The sequence below is a fragment of the Exophiala oligosperma genome (assembly GCF_000835515.1).
Source record: "Exophiala oligosperma strain CBS 72588 unplaced genomic scaffold supercont1.2, whole genome shotgun sequence".
Lineage (NCBI taxonomy): Eukaryota > Fungi > Ascomycota > Eurotiomycetes > Chaetothyriales > Herpotrichiellaceae > Exophiala > Exophiala oligosperma.
Window position 1 is genome coordinate 4019743 of NW_015622819.1, and position 23843 is coordinate 4043585.

Genomic DNA, 23843 nt, shown 5'->3' on the forward strand with positions numbered 1-23843 from the left:
TAGTGGTACAGTCAAGCATAAAACAATTAAAGCGCAACTGATTTGTCGTTCCGCTTCGAAGCGTAAATAGTTTCACCTTTCAATCTATCACTCTTAACTTACTCCGTATCCGGGTTTCAAGGTCAAGGGTTGCCAAACTCTTTGCTCTTGGAACAAACCATCCACCAATAAAAGTCGCTATGTCATTGCTTTACACTGAAAGTCGCACTAATGAGACCAAGCCAAACCCAAGCTGATTCGCATCATCATCATCATCCATTGAGTATCAACTGCTATCATGTCCAGTCGGCCACGACCAGACTCGCGCCATGTGAATACGACAGTCGAGCACCACATGCAACATGAGGGTGGGTTGAAGCATATTTCACAGCCACTGGCTTCTTGGCGGTTATGCTACAGTCCCTTGAAGCTGCCATGGAACAGCGGAAGGCTGGGCGGATTGGTCTAAGGACCCATCGAATCAACAGTTATCAGATCACATTGGACCTCGAAAGGATCTACTGTACTTATTCAGCTCAAGCTATTATTTCCTTGTCCACTCTCTACGTCATTGTTGATACAGGAGTCGTTCGTGGTAATGCATTCCATGCCTATGCGAAACTCGACCTGAATCCCCACAGCCTCCTCTTGTGCCTCGAATTCGTATCTTTCTTCATTAAACCACTTCGCAGTCCATCCATCCCACCTTCATGATAAATTCTAGAAACACCGAAAGTCTGCTGGTCTGACTCGTCGGATATCGACTTCTCCAAATAAAGCCAGGATTTCACCTCAACTTGACGCTGGTGGACTGAGCAATCCTTTTTCTCTGATTTCACCATGGCACAAGACGGGAAGATATCTATCAAAGCAGTGAGCGCTATTCGACATGTGTTATCACCAAAAAAGCCCCAGAGTCACAACAACATTGAAAAGCAAACCATCCCGGAACCAAGGCAGGAATTTGACGAAAATGGTCTGAAGAAAGCCAATGTCGAGGAAGGGCCGCACCCAAATCTGTTGCAAAGGCATTGGCAATGGTTTCTGCTGCTGACTATAATCTGCACCGTTGTTATTGTGGTTGCAATTGTTGTCGGTGCGAGAGGGATCTCGGGCGATACCTCGATGGGGGCTGCTCCATTCGGGCCACCGATGATGTCTTACACAACCATAAGCACCTCGCCGATTCCGTACGTCTCAAACATCTTGCAATCTCAATCCAGACAAGGTGAAGAAGATACTAACATGAATCTGACTTGATAGCGACGTGACGACAACGCAGCCGCCAATCCGGTTCCGTGCGAGGTGATTCCTTGATGCTCTCACAAGTGGCAACAAAATGTGGTCAACATGAGCATGAACGCCGGCATCTTTGCTCCATCTGACCACACTGCTACGCTCTTACGCCTTCTTTAGCTCACCTGACACATATTGATCATGATCTTGACGCTCGAAGCGAGCAACTATTCCAATGTTCTCGTTGGATCATTTGCTGCGCCGTACCAATTCCCTTTGACCGGTACGGTGGATTTAACCCCCGCAAAGTGCCATCCAAGTCGCGTCAACCGCGTTTGCACATTATCGCGTCACCACCCAAAAAGGCGTCGCCAATATCGGAGCAAGAAACAAGGTCATTATCGGCATGCCTCGTGGGCCTTTACGGCGGTCCGCCAGCATCACAGATCTTCGCTTCACTCTACGACGAGTCTTTGGGAAAGAGTCATTCCGGCCGCTGCAAGAAGAGGTCATCGCCGCCGTGCTCGAAGGCAACGATGTCTTTCTTTGCGCCGCAACTTCGTTCGGCAAATCACTCTGCTACCAACTCCCTGCCGTGGTGTCTCTTGGTGTGACCGTGGTGATTTCACCTCTTCTTGCTCTGATGACCAACCAAGTTCAAGCGGCTAGAGGTTTGGGGATCAAGGTCGAATGCATCAACGGGAGAACTCCGTACCAGGAAAGGGTGCGCATCGAGACCGACTTGCTCTGCGGCCATCCGTCCACCAAGCTGCTCTATGTCACTCCGGAGCTTTGCGCCACCAACCATTTCCGCGATCTTATCACGAAAATCCACCGACAAGGACAGCTCGTGCGTATCGCTATTGACGAGGCACACTGTATCAGTGAATGGGGCCACGATTTCCGTCCCGCGTACAAAGATCTGATATGGCTGAAGGCGAGCCTCAACTGTCCGACGGTGCCCGTCATGGCGGTGACCGCCACGGCAACTCCACAGGTCCGCGAAGACATTTTCAAGTTTCTCGGCCTTGTTAAGACCAAGACCAAGACCTTCTCGACGTCTACTGCACGGCCAAACATCCATTATGAAGTGCAGTACTTTTCCGAGTCGAATCCGGAAAATGGCGACGACGATGTCTTTCCGTACCTTCTTTCCAGGCTCAATTTCATGCACCGAAGACGCGTGTTGAGACTGCAGTGTCTACGGGAACAAGACCCCAAGGCGGTCATGGCTCCTATAACAGGCATCATCTACGTCTCCTACCGCGCCACAGCAGACAGCTTAGCTTCAAAGCTTTCCGATGCCGGGGTCCGGGCTCAATCGTACCACGCCGGGTTAGAGGACATTCAACGGCAAAAAGTACAGACGTCTTTTTTAAGGTTCGCCACAGAAGACCCTCGATTGTTATCCCAACAGCAGTCTAGACCGGGAGAAGGTGGCAACGACATGATGTCTTCCTCCTTCAACATCATGTGCGCCACCACCGCGTTCGGCATGGGCATCGATATCCCCACGATCCGGTTTGTCATCCACTATGGCCTACCTCGAGGCATGGAGTCCTTTTCTCAAGAGTCGGGCCGCGCAGGACGAGACAACAAGGCAGCGTCAAGCGTCATCTTGTACACGCGAGAAGAGAAGGAGCGCAGCGAGTTTCGAGCGAGGAGTGACGCGAACAGAGAAAAGAGTAAAGCCAAGGCCGAATCCAGGTTGCGGTCCCTGCAGAGCGTGATCACGTTTTGTGAAAACACTTCGGTCTGCAGGCACGATTTGTTGTCGAGGTATTTTGGTGGCGATGGTGGCGCGGGATCGTCAGCAGAGTGCCGATGGGCCTGTGACGTGTGCAAGGAAGGTCCGACGAAGCTGAAGAGGCGAAAGGAAAAGGGGCTGGCGACCGAACACGAGGCCTTTGAATTCACTCAGAGGCAAGGGGTGCAGGATTACGAGTACGAGTAACGAACATTACGAAGAGAGAAAAAGTAAAAGGAAGAAAGGATTGCATTGCATTTGATACCCCGGCCCATGGAGAACCACACAATACAGAGAATAGGAATAGCACATCATCCCCTTAGAAAAGCAAAGAAACGGTAGAGTGGAAAAGTGCGTCCTGAGCAATGTGGATGTTGTACACCAGTTTGCATTTGTACAGATTCTTAAGGTCGACCACACCTACTTGATATTATAGTATCCTCCCGAATAGTCAACCAACCACTGTTTCTCTACTTTGCTTATGTCCTTAATGTATACCTTGTCGCCGGTCTCGAGGAGGTCATGAAAGATGACGTATTCCGCCTTTCGATTGAACATCAGACTCGTCGGGTGTGCGTGCATGGTGACATTGCCCGAGACGGACCTGAAACTGCCGTCCGGCTGCATCTTTGCGGCGTTGGCGAAGAACCCTGCCACCAAACACTTGACGATTGCCGTTGGCTTGTCGGCTTGTCGGCTTGGCTGGGCGGCGGTAGTTGATAGGTGAGGCTGGCTGGCGGCGGTCGTAGAAGAGCTCTCCTGAAGTTTCACGCCCAGGCGCTCCAGATAACGTCTCAGCTGGTTCCGGATGCTCACGGCGCGCTGCATGGATTTGAAATTGACGTGGTGGTCGTGACACCAACGAGCTTCTTTCTTTCCCTTGGTGACGAAGGCCTGGTAGACGTTCAACAGCGTGAGGTGGTCCCCTTCTTCGGCCGCGAATTTGCGGCGCGAGAGGTCCATGGCTTTCTTTTCGCCGCTGTGGTGGAACCACACGTTTCCCTGCAGGGAAGTCATGGCTGCTATCGTCAGCATTTCGCTCTGGCAGTTGAACCGAAAGTCGGAGGACGCGAGAAGTGACTTGGCCATCATGGGCGGGATGGCCAGTTCCGCCATGCGCGTGCCCAGGGGTGAAGTGAGCTTGGCGTAGTCGTCGACCGCGCCGAGGGAGTAGAGCAGATCGAACGCGCGAACCAGAAGTTGTGACGGCGGTGGAGATATAAAATCGAACCGGACTATGTTGTCAATGCCCAGAGCCTTGAGCTGTAGCACCATCGGGGCGAGATTCGAACGCTGGATTTCCGGAGGGGTTGTGGCGGGAAGCGCCTCGTAAGACTGTTGGGTGTACAGTCGAAAGCATTTTCCGGGTTGAGTTCTTCCTGCACGTCCCGCCCGTTGGATGGCCGAAGCTTTTGATAATGAGAATGGTGTCAGAGTGTCAATATTCGTGGTAGGGTTGAAGGATCGGAGTTTGACGAAGCCACAGTCCACAACGTACACTACGCCAGAGACGGTCACAGAGGCTTCTGCGATGTTGGTGCTGAGGATGACTTTGCGGGTATTTTCCGCTGCCTCCGAGAAAACGTACATCTGATCATCTGTGCTGAGGCCGGCATATAACGGTAATGGCTGGAGAGCTTGTGCTTTAGGATGCAGGGTCGCTGCAAGTTCAGATAATTTCTGCATGGCAGTTTCAATTTCTTCTCTGCCGGTAAGGAAGACGAGGATGTCGCCAGGACCTTCTTGCTGATGTATTGTGAAGGCTGTTTGGACCGCCTTCTCCACATAGTCATCCGTCGGTTGGTCTAGATAGAGAATGTCGACCGGGTACGTACGACCTTCAATGCTGACGATTCGACCTTGGTTGTCGGATTCGCCTTCATGCTTGAAGAACTCAAAAAACCGTTCGGCTTCGAGCGTGGCACTGCTGACGATGATTCGTAGTTCTGGCCGTCGCTTCTTGATCTTCTTCAACAACCCGAGTAGAATATCCGAGCTCAAAGATCTTTCATGGGCTTCGTCTACCATGATGACAGAATACCTTGTCAACAGAGGATCGACGAGAGCTTCTCTGAGTAGCATGCCGTCGGTGAGGAATTTGATCTTCGTCCGTGACGAGGTGACATCCTCGAAACGTATAGAATACCCGACTTCCTCGCCGACCTGGCATCTCATCTCCTCTGCAACTCGAGTCGCTACGGTGGTAACGGCAACTCTACGGGGCTACAAAAACCTGTCAAACACACTCCGCTCGTTAAATTGATCAACTTACCCACCTGAGTGACTGCAATACATTTCCCGTCGGCGCACCATCCTGACTGCTCGAGAAACTGAGGCAACTGAGTAGTCTTTCCACTACCTGTCTGTCCGATGATCACAGTAACTTGGTGGGTCTCGACCGTGTAGAGTAGGCTGGCTTTATGTCTCGCAATAGGCAATAGAGCCGATGGTTTGTAAAGCGCCGGGATGAAAGACAAGTCAAAGTCTGTCATATCTGGTGCCCTGCTTGCAATATCATGATCGAGGGTCTGGTAGATGAGGCTGTCAAACAAATCGCAAATCACGAATCGCAAACCTGAATTAGCACAGCCATCCTCATTACTGCGCCACAGTCTCTTCCGCCACAACAACGTCACCATGCCAAGAACATTAAACAAGAAGGTCTGGCGAACAGGGACCCGAGCGCAATCATATGCCCCGTTTCAAGAACTCCGTTGCCTGACAACAGTCAACAATATTGCAGCACACAACGCAGGTTGACAAAAGGACTTTTTATCTACAGCACAGTCAAATTCAACTGATTGGATATACTAGCTCCCTAGCCATAATGGCCAACAACGAAACTGTAAGTTCTTGAGCTCCCCCAGGGCACGCTCAACGCTAAGGTTATCCTCAGGGTTCGCCAGTATCTCCATTGAAAGCTAATGATGGACCTCCTGAGTCTCCTACAACAGCCCGTCCCCTGGACTTTGACAGCGATCAAGAGACAGGCACCATATCAACTCCCACGAAGACGTCCAAGCCAGAAACTCTCCCTACTCTACCTCCCAAAGATGACCCAGCACCACCCGCGAAGCCTCCCCGACCAGTGAGTCCCAGAGAACAAGCGGAAACCACCTTGAAAGAAGCCTTTCCATCCATTGATGCCAATGTGGTGCGTGCCGTTCTTTCGGCAAGCGGAGGAAACATAGAGCCCGCTTTCAATGCCCTCCTGGGCATGTCAGACCCAGAATCACAACGAGAACCTGAACCACCTGCCCGACCTCCTCGACCCACTGTCCAGCCACTTTCTTCCACGCAGATGACTCAAATGGAGGCAGATGAACTTTATGCACGACAATTAGCAGAGCATTATGAAGGTGCAGATAGACAGCAGAGAGGACGTCGTGAATCTGGAGGACGATACAATGAGCACCTGCAAGGCTCACGGGTTGGACGTCCAGGTGCAAGTCCGAACTCGGATGATGTTCCATGGCGGAGTTTTATTGATGGTAAGCTGTCGCTGCCGGTGACTTATCATGTTTCCAAAAGCTGACGCATATCTCGATCAGATGACCTACCTGAAATCCGCGACAATATCAAAAAAGGATTTATTGAGACTCAGACCACGGTCAACAAATGGTTGACGGCGTTCAAGAAGAAATTGGATGGAGAAGATGACGATGCCACATTTGCTGGACAATCAGAACAACCTCCGCCAATGCCCCCACGGCGCAGTGGAGATATGCGTCGAAGTGCCGACTTGCAGCGGTATGATGCAGACATGCAGCCCATTGGCGACGATTTTTCAAAATTGGAGCTTCGAGATGGTGAAGCACCACCTCGCACGTCAAGCCGACCGTTAGCCAACCCGAACCTATTTAAATCCAGCGAAAGACGTCCATCGCCAGGATCGACGCGCAAGGTATCATTTCAAGATGGGCCACCTGAGGAGATTAGAGACATGTACTCTGCTTCTCCCAAACCAGGCAACACGACCAGCACAACTACCGCTCCAGGATCAGGAGGCAAGAGTAGCAAATGGCAACCTTTGACTAGTATAGATCCCAGCCCTGTGGCTGACAATGATCCATTTAGTCTGGGGGATAGTGACGAGGAGAAGGATGCGAAACCAATCACGTTGAAAGACGATGAAGCCCCCAAGGATGATGCCAAGGGCGAGGATGAGCAAGTCAAGAAAGCTACCGATGAGGCTATGAAGGAGAGTATAGGCGGTGAAAGTAAGTGAGATACAAATCCAAGGGGAGGCATCGGGTCAATCGATCAGTTATTGAGTCATGCAAAGATTGCAAAGATTGTTCTCTACTGGATTATAGCGGTGGATCAACTCGTTGTAATGATTCCAACGAAATGTAGCTTGTGCAGAGCACCTCAGATAAGGCTTGACATTGGATTACAAGCCTCGTCTTTCCAGTGAACCGAGTATGTCGATATGCATGACTTGGACGGGGCTATTTAATATTGTTTAACTTGTTACATGCTCCGTACGTACCTAGGTATCTACCAGTATAGGTAAGGTTAGGGGTCCTTAATGGATACCTGTAAACAGTTGTGAGTGACTTTCTTGATCGGCTTGTTCGCCGTGTGAGGGGGGAAAATCGAAAACGTGGGGGGCTTTTTTTGTGTAAATAATGAATGACATCGGTCATTTTGCCGGGCTCTACGGTAGTAGAAAAGAACATGAAATGAAACTAGATACCTAGCAAGTATTAGTACAAGAGGACGGTTCAGTAGAAGAGATGAATGGAATCTGAATATTGCCTTGGATACAGATGACAGTAAGACTGGCCAGTCATGCACAAGGTGAACTGGCTTTTTCTTTGTTTTTTTTTAATTAGTTGTGTAAGATGCATATGCAAAGTGACCCAACCGTCATCCTCGGCAACTTCGGCTCTCACTCTTCTCATCTTCATCTTCATCTTCATCTTCATTCTGATTCCCACTTTTCCTGTTCGGCCATGAAATTCATGTACTCCTTGACCGCATCCTCGAAACCGGTGGGTTGTCTGAACCCGAGACTCAGGGCCAGGGTGTTGTCGTAGTTGTAGGCCCAAGAGTACAGGATTCGAGCCTGAAACTCGTCGTGTTCTTCACGGACGTACCGCAGTTTGTCCTTGCCGGCGACCTTGGCCAGGGCGTCCAACATTTGTTGGATCGTCACGCAGATGCCCGGCGCGTTGACGACGCGCTTGTGTCTGGGGAGCGCGCCGCCGTCGAGGGTCAAGGCGTGGACCAGGTTGGAGATGAGGGTGTTTGGTGAACAGACGTTGCTGGGGAAGTTCCTGTCCTCGACCGGCACGACACATTCCTTCCCGGCCAGGGGTTCCCGGATGATGCCCGAGATGAAGGCGCTCGCCGCCGGTGCGGGTTTCCCCGGCCTCACCGAGATGGTGGGGAATCGCAGCGTGACGGCGTCGATGAACCCCTTGCGGTTCATGTCGTTGATCAAGGTCTCGCACATGAGCTTGGCCGCTCCGTACGACCCTTCCGGGGTCGGCAGGACCGACTCGGTGATGACGTCCGGCAAAGGTCGACCGTAGACCGCCTGGCTCGACGCGTAGATGACCCTCAACCCCGGCCGGACGTGACGGATCGTCTCGAGCAACAACCTCGTGCTTTCCAGGTTGACATTCATCCCGAGGTCGTAGTTCGCCTCGCTCCCCGAGGACATGATCCCGTGGAAGATGTAGACGGCGTCGAGGTCGGGGGTGATGACGCTGGCCCCGCGGTCCTTCAACAGGTCCGCCTTGACGCACGTGGCGTTTCGAGGGTTTTTGGATCCTTTCGGGACGGGGACGTCGACGATGTCGGTCAGGACGACCTTGTGGTCAGGGTTGGACAAAAGTTCTCGCGCCAGGAATTGTCCCAAAAACCCTCCGGCGCCGGTGATGAGAATCTTCATTTTGGGAATGTAGGTGTGTGATTGCGGGATGTGTATGTGTGTGTGTGTGTGTGTGTGTGTGTGTGTGTGTGTGTGTAATGTGTGATGAGCAGGTCGAGTAAATGGAGGTTTAGTATGTTGTTTCTTTTTTATTTTAAAGGCTTCGTTCCAAGTTCTACCGGATTTCCTACCGTCTCAACCAATTCATAGTTCTTGTAAAGTTCAAATACGAAGTACAAACTCCCCTCAGTCGAGATGTTGGCGTCCCTCCACTTGGAGAATTGAAAATGGCATCGGAAGACATCGGTGGTTACTCCGCACGTCGGCTATTGAATTACTTTATGGAGTACTGAGGTAGGTCACCTTAACTCGGGTAAAGGAGGGTTACTACTGTACAGTAGGTTGGCGAACATTGAACAAGTCGCGTCGTGGAGTGTGCAAAACATTGAATATCTTCACTCATCCTTCTCCGTATAATGACTGTGCTGTGCTGTACCTGAGGCAATTACTGTACTTTGTAAACCGTCACCAGTGCGACAAACATTTCAAAACTCTTTCCATTCCGTATATGCAAAAAGAACGCCTGCACCTTGGTATATATCCTCGTTCTAGAACCTCAATACGATGCTGGGGTATAAGTTTTATTCCTTCTTTTTGGGGCCTTTCAGGGTCTCTCGTGACCACACTTACTTCCCATACGCATACATACGTACCATACATACCATCCATCCAACATTAACTGCGTACCCAAAGCGATCTTCCACTTCATCCAAGAGTCGTGTCACGATCCATACCCGATCCCACTGCCTTGACCAGGTATACGGGCAGGTCGGCTCGCACTGTTTCCCCCCATCCTGGGTAGTTGTAGCGTATCGTCACTACTACTGCTGTGTCCTCCTCCCGTGTGGACACTCCTGCTGCTGTTCGTCATGATGGTATTCCAAGGCCGCCTGCCCTCTTCCTCCTCCTCTCCATAAATCGACTCGGCGTCGGATCCAGCGGGAGATTCCAACGATGACCCCGTCCCTAGACCATCATGTTCGTCTTCAAATTGTCGAGGGTTGATGATCGACGTCCGTTTTCGACCGACGGGGCTTATACTGGCGGAGGCGGCGGCGGCGGCCTGTTGCTGAGCCCTCATCCTAGCAGCCTTGACACTGCCACCCCGTGCCATCCTTCTGTCTTGTTCTTCATCGCCTGACGACGGAGGATGCACGACCAGTCCGACATGATGAGGAGGCGGTGACCGGTATCCTTCTGCTGTTCTGGACATTCCAGGGTTCGGCAAAGCAGTGCGACTGTTGTTGTAGTTGTTTTCGCCGCGTCCGAATGATTCCATGGGCCAGTTCACATTGGGCCCCGGAGAGTTGGAGGAAAGACTTCGATCACGGTCCGATACGAACGGGTTCATCGGCGTGTTGGACCCTGAGCCTCCCCCTCCTCCTCCTCCTTCGCTGCGTTTATAGACCTGCATGGGGATCATCTTTTTGCCGTCACGGCTGGCTCTCAACTCAAAATGTTTCGTGTCTTCATGTTCAATGTCGTGCAAGAACCCTCTTTCTCTCGCGGGAGTGTCTACTTCTTCTTCCCCTCCTCCTCCATAGGCAACACCGATCCTCTCCACATCGACGGCGACGTCCACGCTGATTTGACCTTTTGTCTCCGAGGCCCAGGTTCCCTTGTTGCTTCGGCCGTAGTAATCCATTCGTTTACGAGAGTTCCGCGCGATGCTGTTGATGGAGTCCATGAAGAACCGGCGGAAAAAGGGCTTGAGGCCGGGGGCACTCGCCGCGAAAAGGGCCAGGTAGAGTTCGATCACACCCCAGATCCAGGTCACGTACAGCTCCCACGTGAAGTCATAGTCCACGTTGAGCAGGTTGTACAGAAGCACCGTCCGGATGGTCCCTGCGGCGACGGCCATGAACCCGAACGCGAACAAGACGTACAATGCAATCTTCTGTCTCGAAGGAAGGTCGAGATTGTACACCAACACCATGGGAAGTAAGGTGCTGTAGAGGTCCCCGAGCACACTCAACGCAGAAGATGCCGGCAGCGTGCTGCCCTCGGAGACGCAGTGGTATTTGTGCGTCGCGGCCCACACGGGGTTGAAGCTCTTCCAGTACGCGTGGAGAGGGTGGCAGAGCAGGAGGAGGGCGAGGCCAAAGGCCAAAAAGTACAGGATGTTGTAGACGATGCCGATCCAGGTCGCGATCAGGAAGGCCTTGCTGAACTTGACGCTGAGTCGGCGGTAGAACAAGAGGACGCTGACCTTGATCAGGCTGATGGCCACGATGTAGCACCACAGGCTGATCCAGATGTTGAGTCGCGACCCGACAAAGGTGTCGACCTCGATGTCCCAGACGTGTCGACCGGTGTGGTAGACTTTGTTGCTGACGATGACCAAGACGCACAGTGTGATGATGACACACAGGGCCAAAACCACGAGGAGGTCGTCCAGGCCCGGTGCTTTTGTGATGAAGAGTCGAGAGTAGACTCGTGCCGCGACAATGACGAGACCGATGACGGAGAATATGATGCATATGTATTCCAGAGCAGGCCCCCTGGTGGCGGGATCAACATAGTTCGGTTTGGGCCATGTCGCAATGACCGACGGAGGGGCTGAAAGACCAGTCAGTATATAGAACAGTGATGAGGAAGAAGAATGATTTCAGGTGTACCCCGTAGATTAGGTGGCACTCACGATGTAAAGTATCGACCATCTTGGTTCGTGTATATATGTATAAGTTGTGGCCGCGCAGATATGATCAAATGTGTCTCGTGACGAGGTGCCAGCCCTCGAAAAAAACCATGTGCATGTACTTCTCAAAATTGCATAGTTGAACGAAGGAAACATGCGCCGCGTATGGTTGCTTGAGCCGACAGCGCTGTGTTCACTGCTTCATAGTCCTACTGGCATGCCGAGCGCGCCGTGGAGCAAACAACCAAAAAAAAGGCTTGTATTGTAGTAGCCCCCAAAGTTCAAGTTCGTGTACGCGGAGTATAACAAGCTTTGATAAAGTTCGTGTACAGTACGGACATAGAGAGAGAAGAGGTATAGTAAAGAGACCAGTCACAGAGAGAGGGAGAATAATGGGGGCGAACGCCACGACGACGACGACGGGGCTGGCTTCGAAGATATCTTTCTAGACTTGAAATCAGACCATGGGAAGCCTCAAAGCAAGCAAAAGCAAAAGGCAAGGGTGGGTTGAGAGAGATGACCATGTCCAGGAACCGTCCATCTAGGACTACACGAATTGCCCTTGTCTCCTGCAATAAGGCGATCCTTCTGAAGAGAAAATGATGCCGACCGCCCGTTTTTGCTACCTAGTTAGACAAGTACACTATGAGGTGACTTGAAGGGAGCGGAGCCTTTGGTTTGGTGTGTTGTTGATGTTGAGTGGTTCTATTTTCCCGGCTTTGAGGGTTCAGGGGCTTCATGGTCCACCATAAGCAAAAGACTCCCACTAACTACTCGGAGAGAGAAGACGCGCAGCCACGAGAGGATCCATTCCATGGATTGCAGAAATTTGTTACTCCGTACTCCGTAAAAGTCGCTGTTGTTCCTGGGACCTGCAGGGCATCGACACACACCGGCAAAATCATGACTGGTTGAATTGACGAAGCTAAGCTAGGGTCGCGGGGAAACGTGTGTGTGTGTGTGTGTGTGAGAGAGAGAGAGGGGGGGGGCTAGAGAGCTGGTCATCGAGACATTTTACAGTAGTTAGTGTGTCTATACAGTAACTCATCTAGTAAAGCTCTGCCCTGATCTACAGATCGTCCCGACTTTGATGAAAGGGAGGAGGTTGGAAAGTGATCGTAGAGGCCTCTATGTGTCGCGTGCGTGCGTGTGTGTCTAAGGAGGTACTCGTATGAATACTCCGTACTGTATGCCTTGAACTCCCACAACCTCCTGTCACACCGTAAACTTCATAAGAGAAAGGCCCTGCGAAGCTGTAAGAATCCTGTCATCTTCTGTGAGGGTGGCCTTCTCCTTGTTCTGGTTGGTACTCCGTAGTTGAGGTGCATATAGACAGCTACACCGAACAGTACGGATATGTCCCAGGCCCTTCCGGCATTTTTGTTGTACAGGTAGCCCACCTTTTTTGTACAATCCGAGTAAGAGGTTGGAATTGGCCACCCACGGTCCCGGAAAAAACGTGCTCGAACGAGTTATCGGAACGGTGTACACTACAATGCATTGCGTGGGCATGGCGATCCTGGTAACTTGTCGTACCCTTGTGTTCGTCCACTGGGCTAAACCGGGGAGGGTTGGGAAGAAGATTCCCATTCCCTTCTTCCAACTCCATTTGTTCTACGACGAACAGGGGAGATCGAGCCATCGACATCGAAAGTGAAGGGGGGTGGGATGTGTGTGATAACGGCTTTGCGGATCTCCTTCAGACAGGGTTTACAGTTCAGTTCATCGTCCTCACCAGTGACTAGAAGACTTTTTGGTCCAGGGTTAATCACCTTATGACCCCAGTAAAGATCGTTGAAACTAGGCGCAATTCGGGCATTGCGGGAACGGGCCCTCACGAAGAAACGACGGCAGCTAAAATATAACCGTTCACTACGAACAAGTGCTCGCACTGTACCAGGGTTGGCTGGTTGTTGGGTGAGGCCCTAGTCAGCCAGCCTGATGAACCCTGGAAAGTAAGCCTTGGGCCCCCTATAGAGTACCCATTATACGCCCAGCTCCGCGCCCGAAAGAGATCGTTGGAAGACACCCACAACTGACGAGTTACGGAGTACCCAAGATAAAAGGATCATCAACCTCTTCATCCAAAGTGCTGATCACTCGCCTAGGGGGCGGGGAGCTCCTAAACTCTCACCTTTTATTAATTGCTCACTCCAACACCCGGCTTGGTTCCTTGGAAGGATCAATTCTGAAACAGACGATGCTTGCTTCTAAGCCCTTTCAGCGTAGGAATTGGCAATCTTTTCTACCGAGTACATACTCCGTAACACCCACGGCAGTTGACTTTTGTGTGAATGGTACTCGGCAACGGAGAACGGATGGGATGTCGAAGCATGGGTCCTGATACTCGCTTTAAGCCTCCTCGTTACGAGCAAAACACGAGTGATTGCGCCACGCATGCAACAAGCAACAAACTAATTCTAGCGCCGCCCAATTGCACAAGGGACTTTTACTGTATCTTACCGACGGGGAGTACAGTAACTGGGTACGGAGTAGTTAGGGAGGTTCAGTTCAACAAGTCGATATTTGTCCAAGGGCCACCCTGGGCTAGTGGAAATGGGCATAGAACGGGGTACGAGTACGAGTACATAGGGAGATGAGAAACACTCTGACAAGGACCCAAGTCCCACGCCAACAACAACCCACTCGAGGTAGCCAAAAACTGAACCGCATTATTCACATTGTTGAGGGATAGTTTGTTGGACCTACTGTAAGATAATACGGAGTACATTTTGCATACTACTCAAAAGCATACACGGGCATTCGTCTCCAAGCTTTTTTTTTGATATCATTACTTCATGCACACGCCTGGATTCCCCCCCACTCGCTCCGATTTCGCCCTTGCTACATAACACTCACTGGCTTACAACTTCGCAACGGGTTGTGATGAGCCCACGGTGGTGATCTCATTGTAGAGCAGGCTGAAAAAAAACATGTTAGCAAATAGCGACAACACTTGAGAAGCTAGGAACGGGAGCATACCTTGTCAAGAAATCTGCATAATCCTCACCAGTCACCTGGCCTTCGAAATACCGGGCGGCAAGTTGGAACTTGTTACCCTTTGGTGCCTTGGATGCCAACTCGTTGGCCTGTTCCTTGAGCAATTGGAGCGCATAAGCCTTGTCGACAGTCTTGCCATCGGCGGTCTTGACGCCGTGCTTGACCCATTGCCACAGTTGCGATCGCGACACTTCGGCAGTCGCAGCATCTTCCATGAGGTAGTTGATGGGCACACAGCCGACGCCACGGAGCCAGCCTTCCATGTAGCCCAAGCCGATGTTGAGATTCTTTCGGATGCCGTCCTCGGTCACAGAGCCGGGCATGTTGGTGTTGAGCAGATCGTTCTTGGTGACGTACACGTCCTCGCGGCGTTTGAACATTTGGTTGGGGGTTGGCATGTGCTTGTTGAAGACTTCAGCGGCGATGGCCGCAAGCGCTGGATGTGCCACCCAGGTGCCGTCGTGGCCAGCGCGGACCTCGCGGAGTTTGTCTTGTCTGACCTTATCCATGGCCTTGTCGTTGGCCTCCGGGTTGTCCTTGATGGGGATTTGAGCTGCCATGCCACCCATGGCATGGACGCCACGACGGTGGCAGGTCTTGATCAGAAGTCGAACGTACGAGTCCATGAAGGGTACGGTCATGGTGACATCGTCTCGGTTCGGCAGCACAAACTGAGGGTTTTGGCGGAACTTCTTGATGAAGGAAAAGATGTAATCCCAACGGCCACAGTTGAGACCGGCCGAATGGTCACGGAGCTCATAGATGATTTCATCCATCTCAAATGCGGCCAAAATGGTCTCGATGAGGACGGTACCACGGATGGTGCCTCGTCTCATGCCAATATAGTCTTGCGACAGGTTGAAGACATCGTTCCAGAGCCTGGCTTCGAGGTGCGACTCCATCTTGGGCAAATAGAAATAAGGACCAGTGCCTCTGTTGACAAGCTCAAAGGCGTTGTGGAAGAAGTACAGACCAAAGTCGAAGAGAGACCCAGACATGGGTTCGCCGTCGACGGTGAAGTGCTTTTCTTCGAGATGCCATCCTCGAGGTCGGGCAATCAAGGTAGGTAGTACTCGGTCAGTGCGGAGCTTGTACTCCTTTTCTCCTTGCTTGAAATCTACTTGTTTCCGGATGGCGCTGCAATGGTGTCAGTACATGCTAAAGTAGGAGGGCAACGCTCAGACTTACTCGTATAGGTTCACTTGACCGGATACTTGGTTGTCCCAGGTAGGCGCTTGGGCGTCCTCGAAATCGGCCATATACGTCCTTGGTGGAGGTCAGAGACATCCCGGAACATTCAAAGAACGCAAACATACCAAACGTTACTGTTCAGCGCATTGACAACCATCTTACGGTCTGTTGGGCCCTGTTACAGATCTTTAGCATCTCCGCAGATTGAAAGACACGGCAGGACCCAGCTGTGGGATATCGGTGCAACCTACTGTAATTTCGAGTCTTCGGTCAACCAAGCCGGGAGCGGGAGGTGCTCCCTTCCAGCTGTCCGAATCTCTGATATGCTTGGTTTCTGGGAGGAAATCTGGCAGTACTCCACGGTCGAGTTCCTGCTGACGGACCTCTCTTCTCTTGAGCAACTCTTTTCTCGTCGAATTGAATGTGCGATGGAGAAGGGCGAGGAAAGCGGTTGCTTCGGGGGTAAGGATCTTCCGGTAGGAGTCTTTGATGGGTGCGTTGATGGCAACGCCATCGTTGATGGTTTCGATGGAAGCCATATTTTCGACTTTTGATGGGTATAGGATGGGAATGAAGATTTCTAGAGATCAGGAATCGTGGAGGGATATCCAGAAAATGAGAAAGGACTGAAATGTAGAACAGCAGCGAGGAGGCTCGGAGAAGAGGAGGTATGATATAATATGGCAAGAGACGTCAGAACATGCAGCACATGTCGCCCTCAACCGCGGTCTCAAGACCGGCGGCCTTCTCAGGTCCAGGGGCGATGGATCCAATCACAGAGCCTGGAGCCAGGAAATGGAGTCGAGATGGCCGGAGAGGAGGATGGCTAGTGTTTTGCGGAGAATTACTCTAGTTGGCATCATGACTGGTCATTGCCGAGGCATCGTGGACAGATTGTCACATTCCGAATCATCCCGGCCTTGTCCGGCAACGGATCACTCATAACATGAAAAGTCTAGACGCTTTTCCATCTTCTTTGGCGTAAGGCGAAAAGAGTATTCGATGATGTGTAGCATCTTCCGGATCCCATATACTCGTACGGGTATGCATGGAGATCCTCTCGGTTCCGATCAAGTAACATCTGTTCATCTCGGTGCCTTGTCCTTCGAATCTTACGGAGGCTGTAATTGACGGCGAAACTCATTACCGGGACATAGCCAGCCATCCAGCCTATCGGCGTACTGTCTTGCCTGAGACCAGCCACTTGAATAGCAGCAGTCTTTGATAATGACCAAGAGCAGGCGCCATTCAGTGCTCGTCCTGGCGATCGATGCTATTGTGGATTGGGTATATATAGCGAGCCCGCAGCAACCTTCAAAACTGAAGGGAAAGTTGAGCAACTATCAAGATCTTTCCACCAATGGCGTTCTCGTCAGTAATGTGCGATCGTTGCAGTTTGCAATATTCAGTGTAATGGAATGTCGAGCCACAAGGATGAAGTCCCCAAGTCATGGCCTCTTCTCATACCAGTGGGTTGTTGCTCTTCGGGGAACTCCGGACGGAAAGCGCATCGTTCTGGCTGGGCGATGGTCAGGCAATCCATACCTAGCATTCATGGACCAAACTGTAGATGAACCAAGCGTTGGCAAATATTTGGCGATACAACTGACAATCATCATCTTGAGAAGTCACTCTGATGTCTGCACTGTTCCAAAGCTCGCAGGCCTCGCATTTTTCCCCGGAAGCACTGCGTATGGAAACATGCAGCGATTGTCAACATTAATTGACGAGGCTTCGGCGACCAAGGTGCGACAACGTTAGAAGTCAATCGGGTACTCCTATAGGTGTCTACTATACTCACGTCGTTCCTTTCAATGTCTTCATCAAGTACTTCCTATCTCCTCGTCGCACGTGCAGATAGAAGCCAGCACCGAAACTAGACTAGCGCCTTGGCATATTGATGCTCGCCAGATGCGCCCCTCGAACGTCATTGACTGCGCTGTGGATTTTCTGGTGCAAATGTCGGTCCTAGATCTCCAGGGTTTTCTTAGGCTGTCGCACAATTACTCGACATATCCAGGCCTCACGAGTCGGGTCTGGCCATTATTCCGTGTCAAGATGATACTCTGATTGGTTCCCAGTATTGGCCTGAACAGAGACTGCTCTCAACATGGATCCAGATCGAACAGGTCCTGGTGGCGGCGGCGTCGCCGGGAGGAGCAGTTCTGTCCAACGCATGACGCGTCGTGGCTCAAATATGAGCTTTCAGAGCTATGTCTCCGATGTAGAGATGGCCAATGATGAGGTTCGTGTGTTTCGAGCTCCGTGGGCAAGCATTGGTGGGAATTGACACTTCGTAGCCATTTTCAGGTCCAATATCAGAATCTGTACCCTCCTCGGCGACGGGGTTTGCCTATGCAAGACCTCGACAACGAGCTGGCTCAATCGCATCCTTCACATACTTCCAAGAGCCCGACGAGTCGCCTCGCTACTCCGATGAGGATGAGGAGGCCCTGGTACTTAGTGATGACGAGGGGGGACACCATCCCGATGAAGAACGCGACTTGGAATCTGGGGATACCAGCTCGCTTCGACGCAAGTCTTCCAGTAGATATGGAGCTTCTGCGGAACAGCCACTTCTCCGGCGGCACGCATCTGCACGAAGCGACATTCAAGAGCACGATGACGGCGGCACCTTTTCTCAACAGGTTTTCCTTGAGAGTGAAGATCTGACAATGGTTATTGCTGGTTTCAGTACCTCCAGTCTCGGATTGCTATTGTATCTTGCGATTTGTGTCTTGACTGCTGGCATTGGCTATCTTGTTATGCGTTGGGTTCCACGATGGCGCATATCCCTGGTCGGCTCCCCTACGCCTCTCAAAAAATGTACTTGGGTTGTGGTTGAGGTGAGCTTTGGACCCGAACGTAGACGTCCCAGAAAAAAGGCTAAGAATTTTCAGAATCAATGGGGCGAGTTTACTGTTCACTATGTGTCCTCCGAGGAATATGGCTACCCACTGTCCAGCGTCTTCACCCAGTCTGGAAGAGAGAAGCTCAACGGCTATCGATATGACGGAGATCACGAACTTCCAGTCCTAAGATACCTTGATTATAGATACATGAGGCTTATTTATCATCCTCTCGAGGACAAATTTGTCCTTAACAACGACTGGTGGGATCCCCAATGGGAATCTGTCAAAGCGCTCCGAGAGGGTCTTGACACCGATGAAAGAGACCCACGAGAGCAGGTCTTCGGCAGGAATATGATTGAAATTCAAGAGAAGACTATCCCAGAGTTGCTTCTCGACGAGGTCAGTCATTTCAGCTTCCAGTATGTGATTCAACTGACAGCCATAGGCTTTTCATCCTTTCTACATCTTTCAAGTCGCAAGTCTTCTCTTATGGTCAATGGACGAATACTATTACTATGCTGCTGCCATTTTCTTGATATCTGTGTTCTCAATCACAAGCACCGTCGTCGAAACTCGCTCGGTATGTCCCCTCAATCCTTTTAATCAGTCCGCTGCTTATATTTTACCAGACAATGCGACGTCTGAGGGAGATTTCACGTTTCGAGTGCGACGTCCGTGTGCTCCGCAATGGCTTTTGTATGTGTCTGACTAGCAGTCTATTGGACCTCATGCTGACAGTGTTAGGGCGTTCGGCTCAATCTGGCGATCTTGTGCCCGGGGATGTGTACGAAGTTTCCGATCCCTCACTTTCGCAAATCCCTTGCGACAGCTTGCTCCTGGCTGGTGACTGTATCATCAATGAGAGCATGCTCACAGGTACGTCTGGGCCCCCTGGTTTCCCCCGTGATACTGACTTGTCTAGGCGAGTCAATACCCGTCTCGAAAGTCCCTATCACAGACGAAGCTCTCCCATATGTCGATCTCGGTGCGACTTCCATTCATCCAAGCGTAGCTCGCTTTTTCCTCTTTTGTGGTACAAAAATCATCCGGGCGAGACGACCTCAAGACACCGAAGATGACGAAGCAGTGGCGTTGGCAATGGTGGTTCGTACAGGGTTCAACACTACAAAAGGGGCTCTGGTACGGTCTATGCTCTTCCCAAAACCCTCTGGATTCAAGTTCTACCGAGACTCATTCCGCTATATTTCCGTCATGGGTCTTATCGCTGCAGTCGGCTTCGTCGCATCATTCATCAATTTCGTCAAGCTGGGCTTAGCATGGCATCTCATTGTTGTGAGAGCGCTGGACCTCATCACCATCGTGGTCCCGCCGGCGTTACCTGCAACGCTCACCATTGGTACGAATTTTGCACTCTCTCGACTGAGGAAACAGCAGATATTCTGCATCAGCCCACAAAGAGTGAACGTGGCTGGTAAATTGGATGTCGTCTGTTTCGACAAAACTGGTACTCTGACTGAAGATGGGCTCGACGTACTCGGAGTGAGACTGGTGCAGCATCCTGAAATTCGATTCGGCGATATTCTGGAAGAAGCCCATGCGATATTGCCACCGGCGTCCTATGATCGGGATCCTACTGTCGACTATCGCGTCAACAAAAACATGCTTTATGCAATGGCCACCTGTCATTCGCTCCGCTTAGTAGATGATGAGCTAATTGGAGACCCGCTCGATTTGAAGATGTTTCAATTCACCGGCTGGTCTTTCGAAGAAGGCTCTCGTCTTACAAACCACTTCATCGAGCCCGGAACTCATCAAACCGCTCCCAGTGTAGCTCGGCCTCCACATGGGTTCGAGTATGATCTTGAAGACTCAGAAGACAACTCCCATCCGGTCAGAGTTGAACTAGGAGTTCTACGTTCATTCGACTTTGTCTCACACCTTCGACGCGCTAGTGTCATTGTCCGACAATTTGGCGACCCTGGGGCAAGCGTTTACGTCAAGGGTGCTCCGGAGGTGATGAAGGATATTTGTACTCCCTCAAGCATACCTGATGATTTTGACGACCTTCTCAGCTATTACACTCACAAGGGTTTCCGTGTCATTGCCTGCGCATCGAAATATATATCCCGAGTCAACTGGGATGAGATACAGACTATGGAGCGTTCTGAGGCAGAGTCGCGACTCCAGCTGATCGGCTTCATTGTGTTCGAAAACAAACTCAAAGAAATTACCACCGAAATCATCGAGGAGCTGAATGAGGCCCGTATTCGGAATGTCATGTGCACCGGTGACAACATCTTAACCGCCATCAGTGTGGCCCGCGAGTGCGGACTCATCAACCGTGATGAGCATTGTTTTGTCCCTCACTTCATCGACAGCGACAAAATGGACCCAAAAGCTCGATTGATTTGGGAAAGTGTGGATAATCAGATCTACCAGCTGGACGAGAATACGCTCCTCCCATTGGAATTGCCCGCTGAACAGAACACTAGCGCTCCATACGATGCCTTGGCTATGGGCGACTATACTTTGGCCGTAACCGGTGACGCTTTCCGGTGGATAGTCGACTTTGCTTCAACAGAAGTTCTGCAAAGGATGCTTGTGAAAGGTGCCGTATTCGCCAGAATGTCACCTGATGAGAAACACGAGTTGGTGGAGAAGTTACAAAGCATTGACTATTGCTGTGGCTTCTGTGGTGACGGCGCCAACGACTGTGGTGCACTAAAGGCCGCGGACGTTGGCGTATCGCTCTCTGAGGCCGAGGCTTCTGTTGCGGCCCCATTTACCAGCCATATCTTCGACATTTCATGTGTTCCGACCTTGATAAAGGAGGGTCGAGCAGCCCTCGTGACAAGCTTCTGCTGCTTCAAGTACATGAGCTTGTACTCGGCCATTCAGTTCACCTCAGTCAGCTTCCTCTATGCTTCGGCGTCGAACCTGGGCGATTTCCAGTTCCTCTTCATCGACTTGGCGTTGATCTTGCCGATAGCAATCTTCATGGGTTGGACCGGAGCGTATCCTAACCTGAGCAAGAAGCGTCCGACAGCAAACCTCGTCTCGAGAAAAGTACTGACCCCCCTTCTTGGACAGATTGTGCTCTCTATACTTGTCCAGTTGGTTGCATTCGAAACGGTACAGCAGCAACCATGGTACATTCCGCCACGACTCAACAAGCAGAAATCCAATGTCGACAATTCTCAGAATACTGCTCTGTTTCTGGTTTCGTGCTTCCAGTATACCTTCTCAGGCGTTGTCCTGAGTGTCGGCCCTCCCTTTCGACAATCCATGACGAAGAATGTACCTTTCTGCGTTACCCTTGCGGTGGCTTCGTTGATTTCCCTCTACATGCTTCTCGATCCAGCGATATGGCTGTCGAATTTCATGGATCTCACCGAAATGTCTCTTGGTTACGAGCTGTTTCTGCTGGCGTTGGCTGCAGCTGGATTCGCCCTGGCTTACCTCGCCGAGAGAAACATTTTCCCGATCATGGCGAAATACCTTGGTCGGTTGAAGTTGAAGCTCCGACCCAAGCATCCCAAGATCAGAAAGAAGTACAAGGTTATCTATGAGGATATACAAAAGAGTAAATAGACCCTGTACAATACAACTAAGACTATTGTTATTACTATTGATGAAAACGAGACACCAGATTCAAGTTACCTGTTTCCCTTTGGTTTTCGTCGTCGCTGTTGATATTGGCCCAAAAAATCGTGGCTCATGACTTTTATTTTTATATTTCATCGACGTCACCACTTTTATGGGTCACGGTTTTTTGAGTTTATGCAACGACGAAGAGTCAAAGGCCAGAACTTCCCACATCTTGAGGAATATTTGATGCTATGATGGTGATTGTTGCTATTGTTGAACATGCCAGGCTGTTGATACCTGAAAGAAACGGGACATTATAACTCTTCGTTGCTGGTCGGTGGGGTCGTATTGTATCTACTGGTGACGGACAATATGGATCCTACAGGTTGGTGAACCTCAGCCTCTCGTACCTCCCTACCTACTAGTGTAATCCGGAGCAATACAGTCCTCGATACTGACACAGTCCCTCTAGAGTACCTCCTTGACAACGGCTGGCTGCCGTTGCCCGTGATCCGCATCGGCATCAGGAGACAGCTGGCGCAGCGCGTGAGGATGATCAAGGCGGAATCAATGTCCGAGGCGTACGACCGGAAGATGTCTTACGTGGCGACTTTACGCCAACGGCCCATAGCTGTTGAGGTTGACAAGGCAAACACCCAGCACTATGAGGTCGGCACGTCGGTGCTCCAGGCCTGTCTCGGTCCCCTCATGAAGTACTCGAGCTGTCTGTATCCGACCGGCGACGAGACCCTGGCCCAAGCCGAGGTCGCCATGCTCGAGACCTACGTCCAAAAGGCGGACCTCAAAGACGGCCAGGACATCCTCGACCTGGGCTGCGGATGGGGTAGTACCTCGCTGTACCTGGCCGAATTGTTCCCCAACGCCAACATCACGGCGTTTTCAAACTCACGCACGCAAAAGCTGTATATCGATGAGCAAGCCAGAACAAAAGGCTTGACGAACCTGAAAGTCGTCACGGGCGACGTGGTGACGTACGAGTTCGCGCCAGACTCCTTCGACAGGGTAGTCTCGATCGAGCTGTTTGAGCACATGAAGAACTATAGCTTGCTCATGAAGAAAATCGCGCGTGCACTGAGACACGGTGGGAAGCTGTTCGTGCACATCTTCAGTCACAAGGACTCGCCGTATGATTTCGAGGATGGCTGGATGAGTACCCATTTCTTCACGGGAGGTACGATGCCTTCGGCCGATCTGTTGCATTTCTTTCAGGACGATCTCACGCTGAGGAAACAGTGGTGGGTCAGTGGGAAACACTATGCAAAGACTTGTGAGGATTGGCTGAGCAAGATGAATGCCAGCAGAAATGATATTTGGCCGGGCCTGAGGGAGACATATGGCAAACAAAATGCGGCCATGTGGTTCTACCGCTGGCAAATATTCTATATGGCGTGCGCAGAGCTTTTCGCGTGGGACGGTGGTGACGTTTGGGGAGTAAGCCATTACTTGTTCGAGAAGATTGGTGATGGGAAGCAGGGCGAGTATCTGGAGCATTGACATCACGGGCTTTAAAGATCTTTGTATTCCATCTTGAAGGTAGTTGTCATGATGCCGCAGAAGGCGAGATATCGCCTTTCCTCAGCCGGGAATCCTCTGGAATTTCGAGGCCATCTCTTTTTCAGAACATAAATCTTTTCATCCAAACGCCGATTTGTGACTGTGCAAATGTATGTACAATGAATCATGTGCAGT

General features: G+C 51.1%; 8 protein-coding genes across 11 annotated transcripts; 4 read left to right on the top strand and 4 right to left on the bottom strand.

Annotated features, from left to right (window-relative positions):
• Positions 1-1507: 1507 nt before the first annotated feature.
• Positions 1508-3169, top strand: PV06_02790 (uncharacterized protein; the record flags this gene model as incomplete). The annotated part of the gene is made up of 1 exon (XM_016403514.1): positions 1508-3169. The coding sequence occupies exon 1, from the start codon at positions 1622-1624 to the stop codon at positions 3167-3169; it is 1548 nt and encodes a 515-aa protein (XP_016267411.1). The 5' UTR covers positions 1508-1621.
• Positions 3170-3290: 121 nt separating this feature from the next.
• Positions 3291-5497, bottom strand: PV06_02791 (uncharacterized protein). The gene is made up of 2 exons (XM_016403515.1): positions 5239-5497; positions 3291-5185 (listed from the first exon to the last, which is right to left on the bottom strand). Exons 1-2 carry the CDS (start codon positions 5452-5454, stop codon positions 3383-3385), a joined length of 2019 nt encoding a protein of 672 aa, XP_016267412.1. The 5' UTR covers positions 5455-5497; the 3' UTR covers positions 3291-3382.
• A 203-nt stretch (positions 5498-5700) lies between these two features.
• PV06_02792 lies at positions 5701-7518 on the top strand. Of its 2 annotated transcripts, XM_016403516.1 has the most exons (3): positions 5701-5807; positions 5859-6453; positions 6514-7518. In XM_016403516.1, exons 1-3 carry the CDS (start codon positions 5790-5792, stop codon positions 7188-7190), a joined length of 1290 nt encoding a protein of 429 aa, XP_016267413.1. In that variant the 5' UTR covers positions 5701-5789; the 3' UTR covers positions 7191-7518. The 2 variants fall into 2 exon arrangements, with proteins under 2 accessions (XP_016267413.1, XP_016267414.1); XM_016403517.1 differs by having other exon boundaries at positions 5701-6453.
• Positions 7519-7695: 177 nt separating this feature from the next.
• On the bottom strand, positions 7696-8940 carry PV06_02793 (uncharacterized protein). Its single transcript, XM_016403518.1, has one exon. It carries the CDS (start codon positions 8862-8864, stop codon positions 7890-7892), a length of 975 nt encoding a protein of 324 aa, XP_016267415.1. The 5' UTR covers positions 8865-8940; the 3' UTR covers positions 7696-7889.
• Positions 8941-9427: 487 nt separating this feature from the next.
• Positions 9428-11563, bottom strand: PV06_02794 (uncharacterized protein; the record flags this gene model as incomplete). The annotated part of the gene is made up of 2 exons (XM_016403519.1): positions 9428-11462; positions 11545-11563. The coding sequence occupies 2 exons, from the start codon at positions 11561-11563 to the stop codon at positions 9625-9627; spliced, it is 1857 nt and encodes a 618-aa protein (XP_016267416.1). The 3' UTR covers positions 9428-9624.
• Positions 11564-14139: 2576 nt separating this feature from the next.
• Positions 14140-16405, bottom strand: PV06_02795. Of its 2 annotated transcripts, XM_016403520.1 has the most exons (5): positions 15984-16405; positions 15858-15907; positions 15730-15807; positions 14524-15678; positions 14140-14462 (listed from the first exon to the last, which is right to left on the bottom strand). In XM_016403520.1, exons 1-5 carry the CDS (start codon positions 16269-16271, stop codon positions 14405-14407), a joined length of 1629 nt encoding a protein of 542 aa, XP_016267417.1. In that variant the 5' UTR covers positions 16272-16405; the 3' UTR covers positions 14140-14404. The 2 variants fall into 2 exon arrangements, with proteins under 2 accessions (XP_016267417.1, XP_016267418.1); XM_016403521.1 differs by having other exon boundaries at positions 15730-15907.
• Positions 16406-17699: 1294 nt separating this feature from the next.
• On the top strand, positions 17700-22266 carry PV06_02796. 2 transcript variants are annotated; one of them, XM_016403523.1, is made up of 7 exons: positions 17700-17977; positions 18033-18578; positions 18633-18983; positions 19030-19164; positions 19214-19280; positions 19329-19460; positions 19507-22266. In XM_016403523.1, the coding sequence occupies exons 1-7, from the start codon at positions 17843-17845 to the stop codon at positions 22134-22136; spliced, it is 3996 nt and encodes a 1331-aa protein (XP_016267420.1). In that variant the 5' UTR covers positions 17700-17842; the 3' UTR covers positions 22137-22266. The 2 variants fall into 2 exon arrangements, with proteins under 2 accessions (XP_016267420.1, XP_016267419.1); XM_016403522.1 differs by having other exon boundaries at positions 18033-18983.
• PV06_02797 (uncharacterized protein) lies at positions 22255-23781 on the top strand. Its single transcript, XM_016403524.1, has 2 exons — positions 22255-22518; positions 22606-23781. The coding sequence occupies exons 1-2, from the start codon at positions 22506-22508 to the stop codon at positions 23646-23648; spliced, it is 1056 nt and encodes a 351-aa protein (XP_016267421.1). The 5' UTR covers positions 22255-22505; the 3' UTR covers positions 23649-23781.
• The last annotated feature ends 62 nt before the right edge of the window (positions 23782-23843 follow it).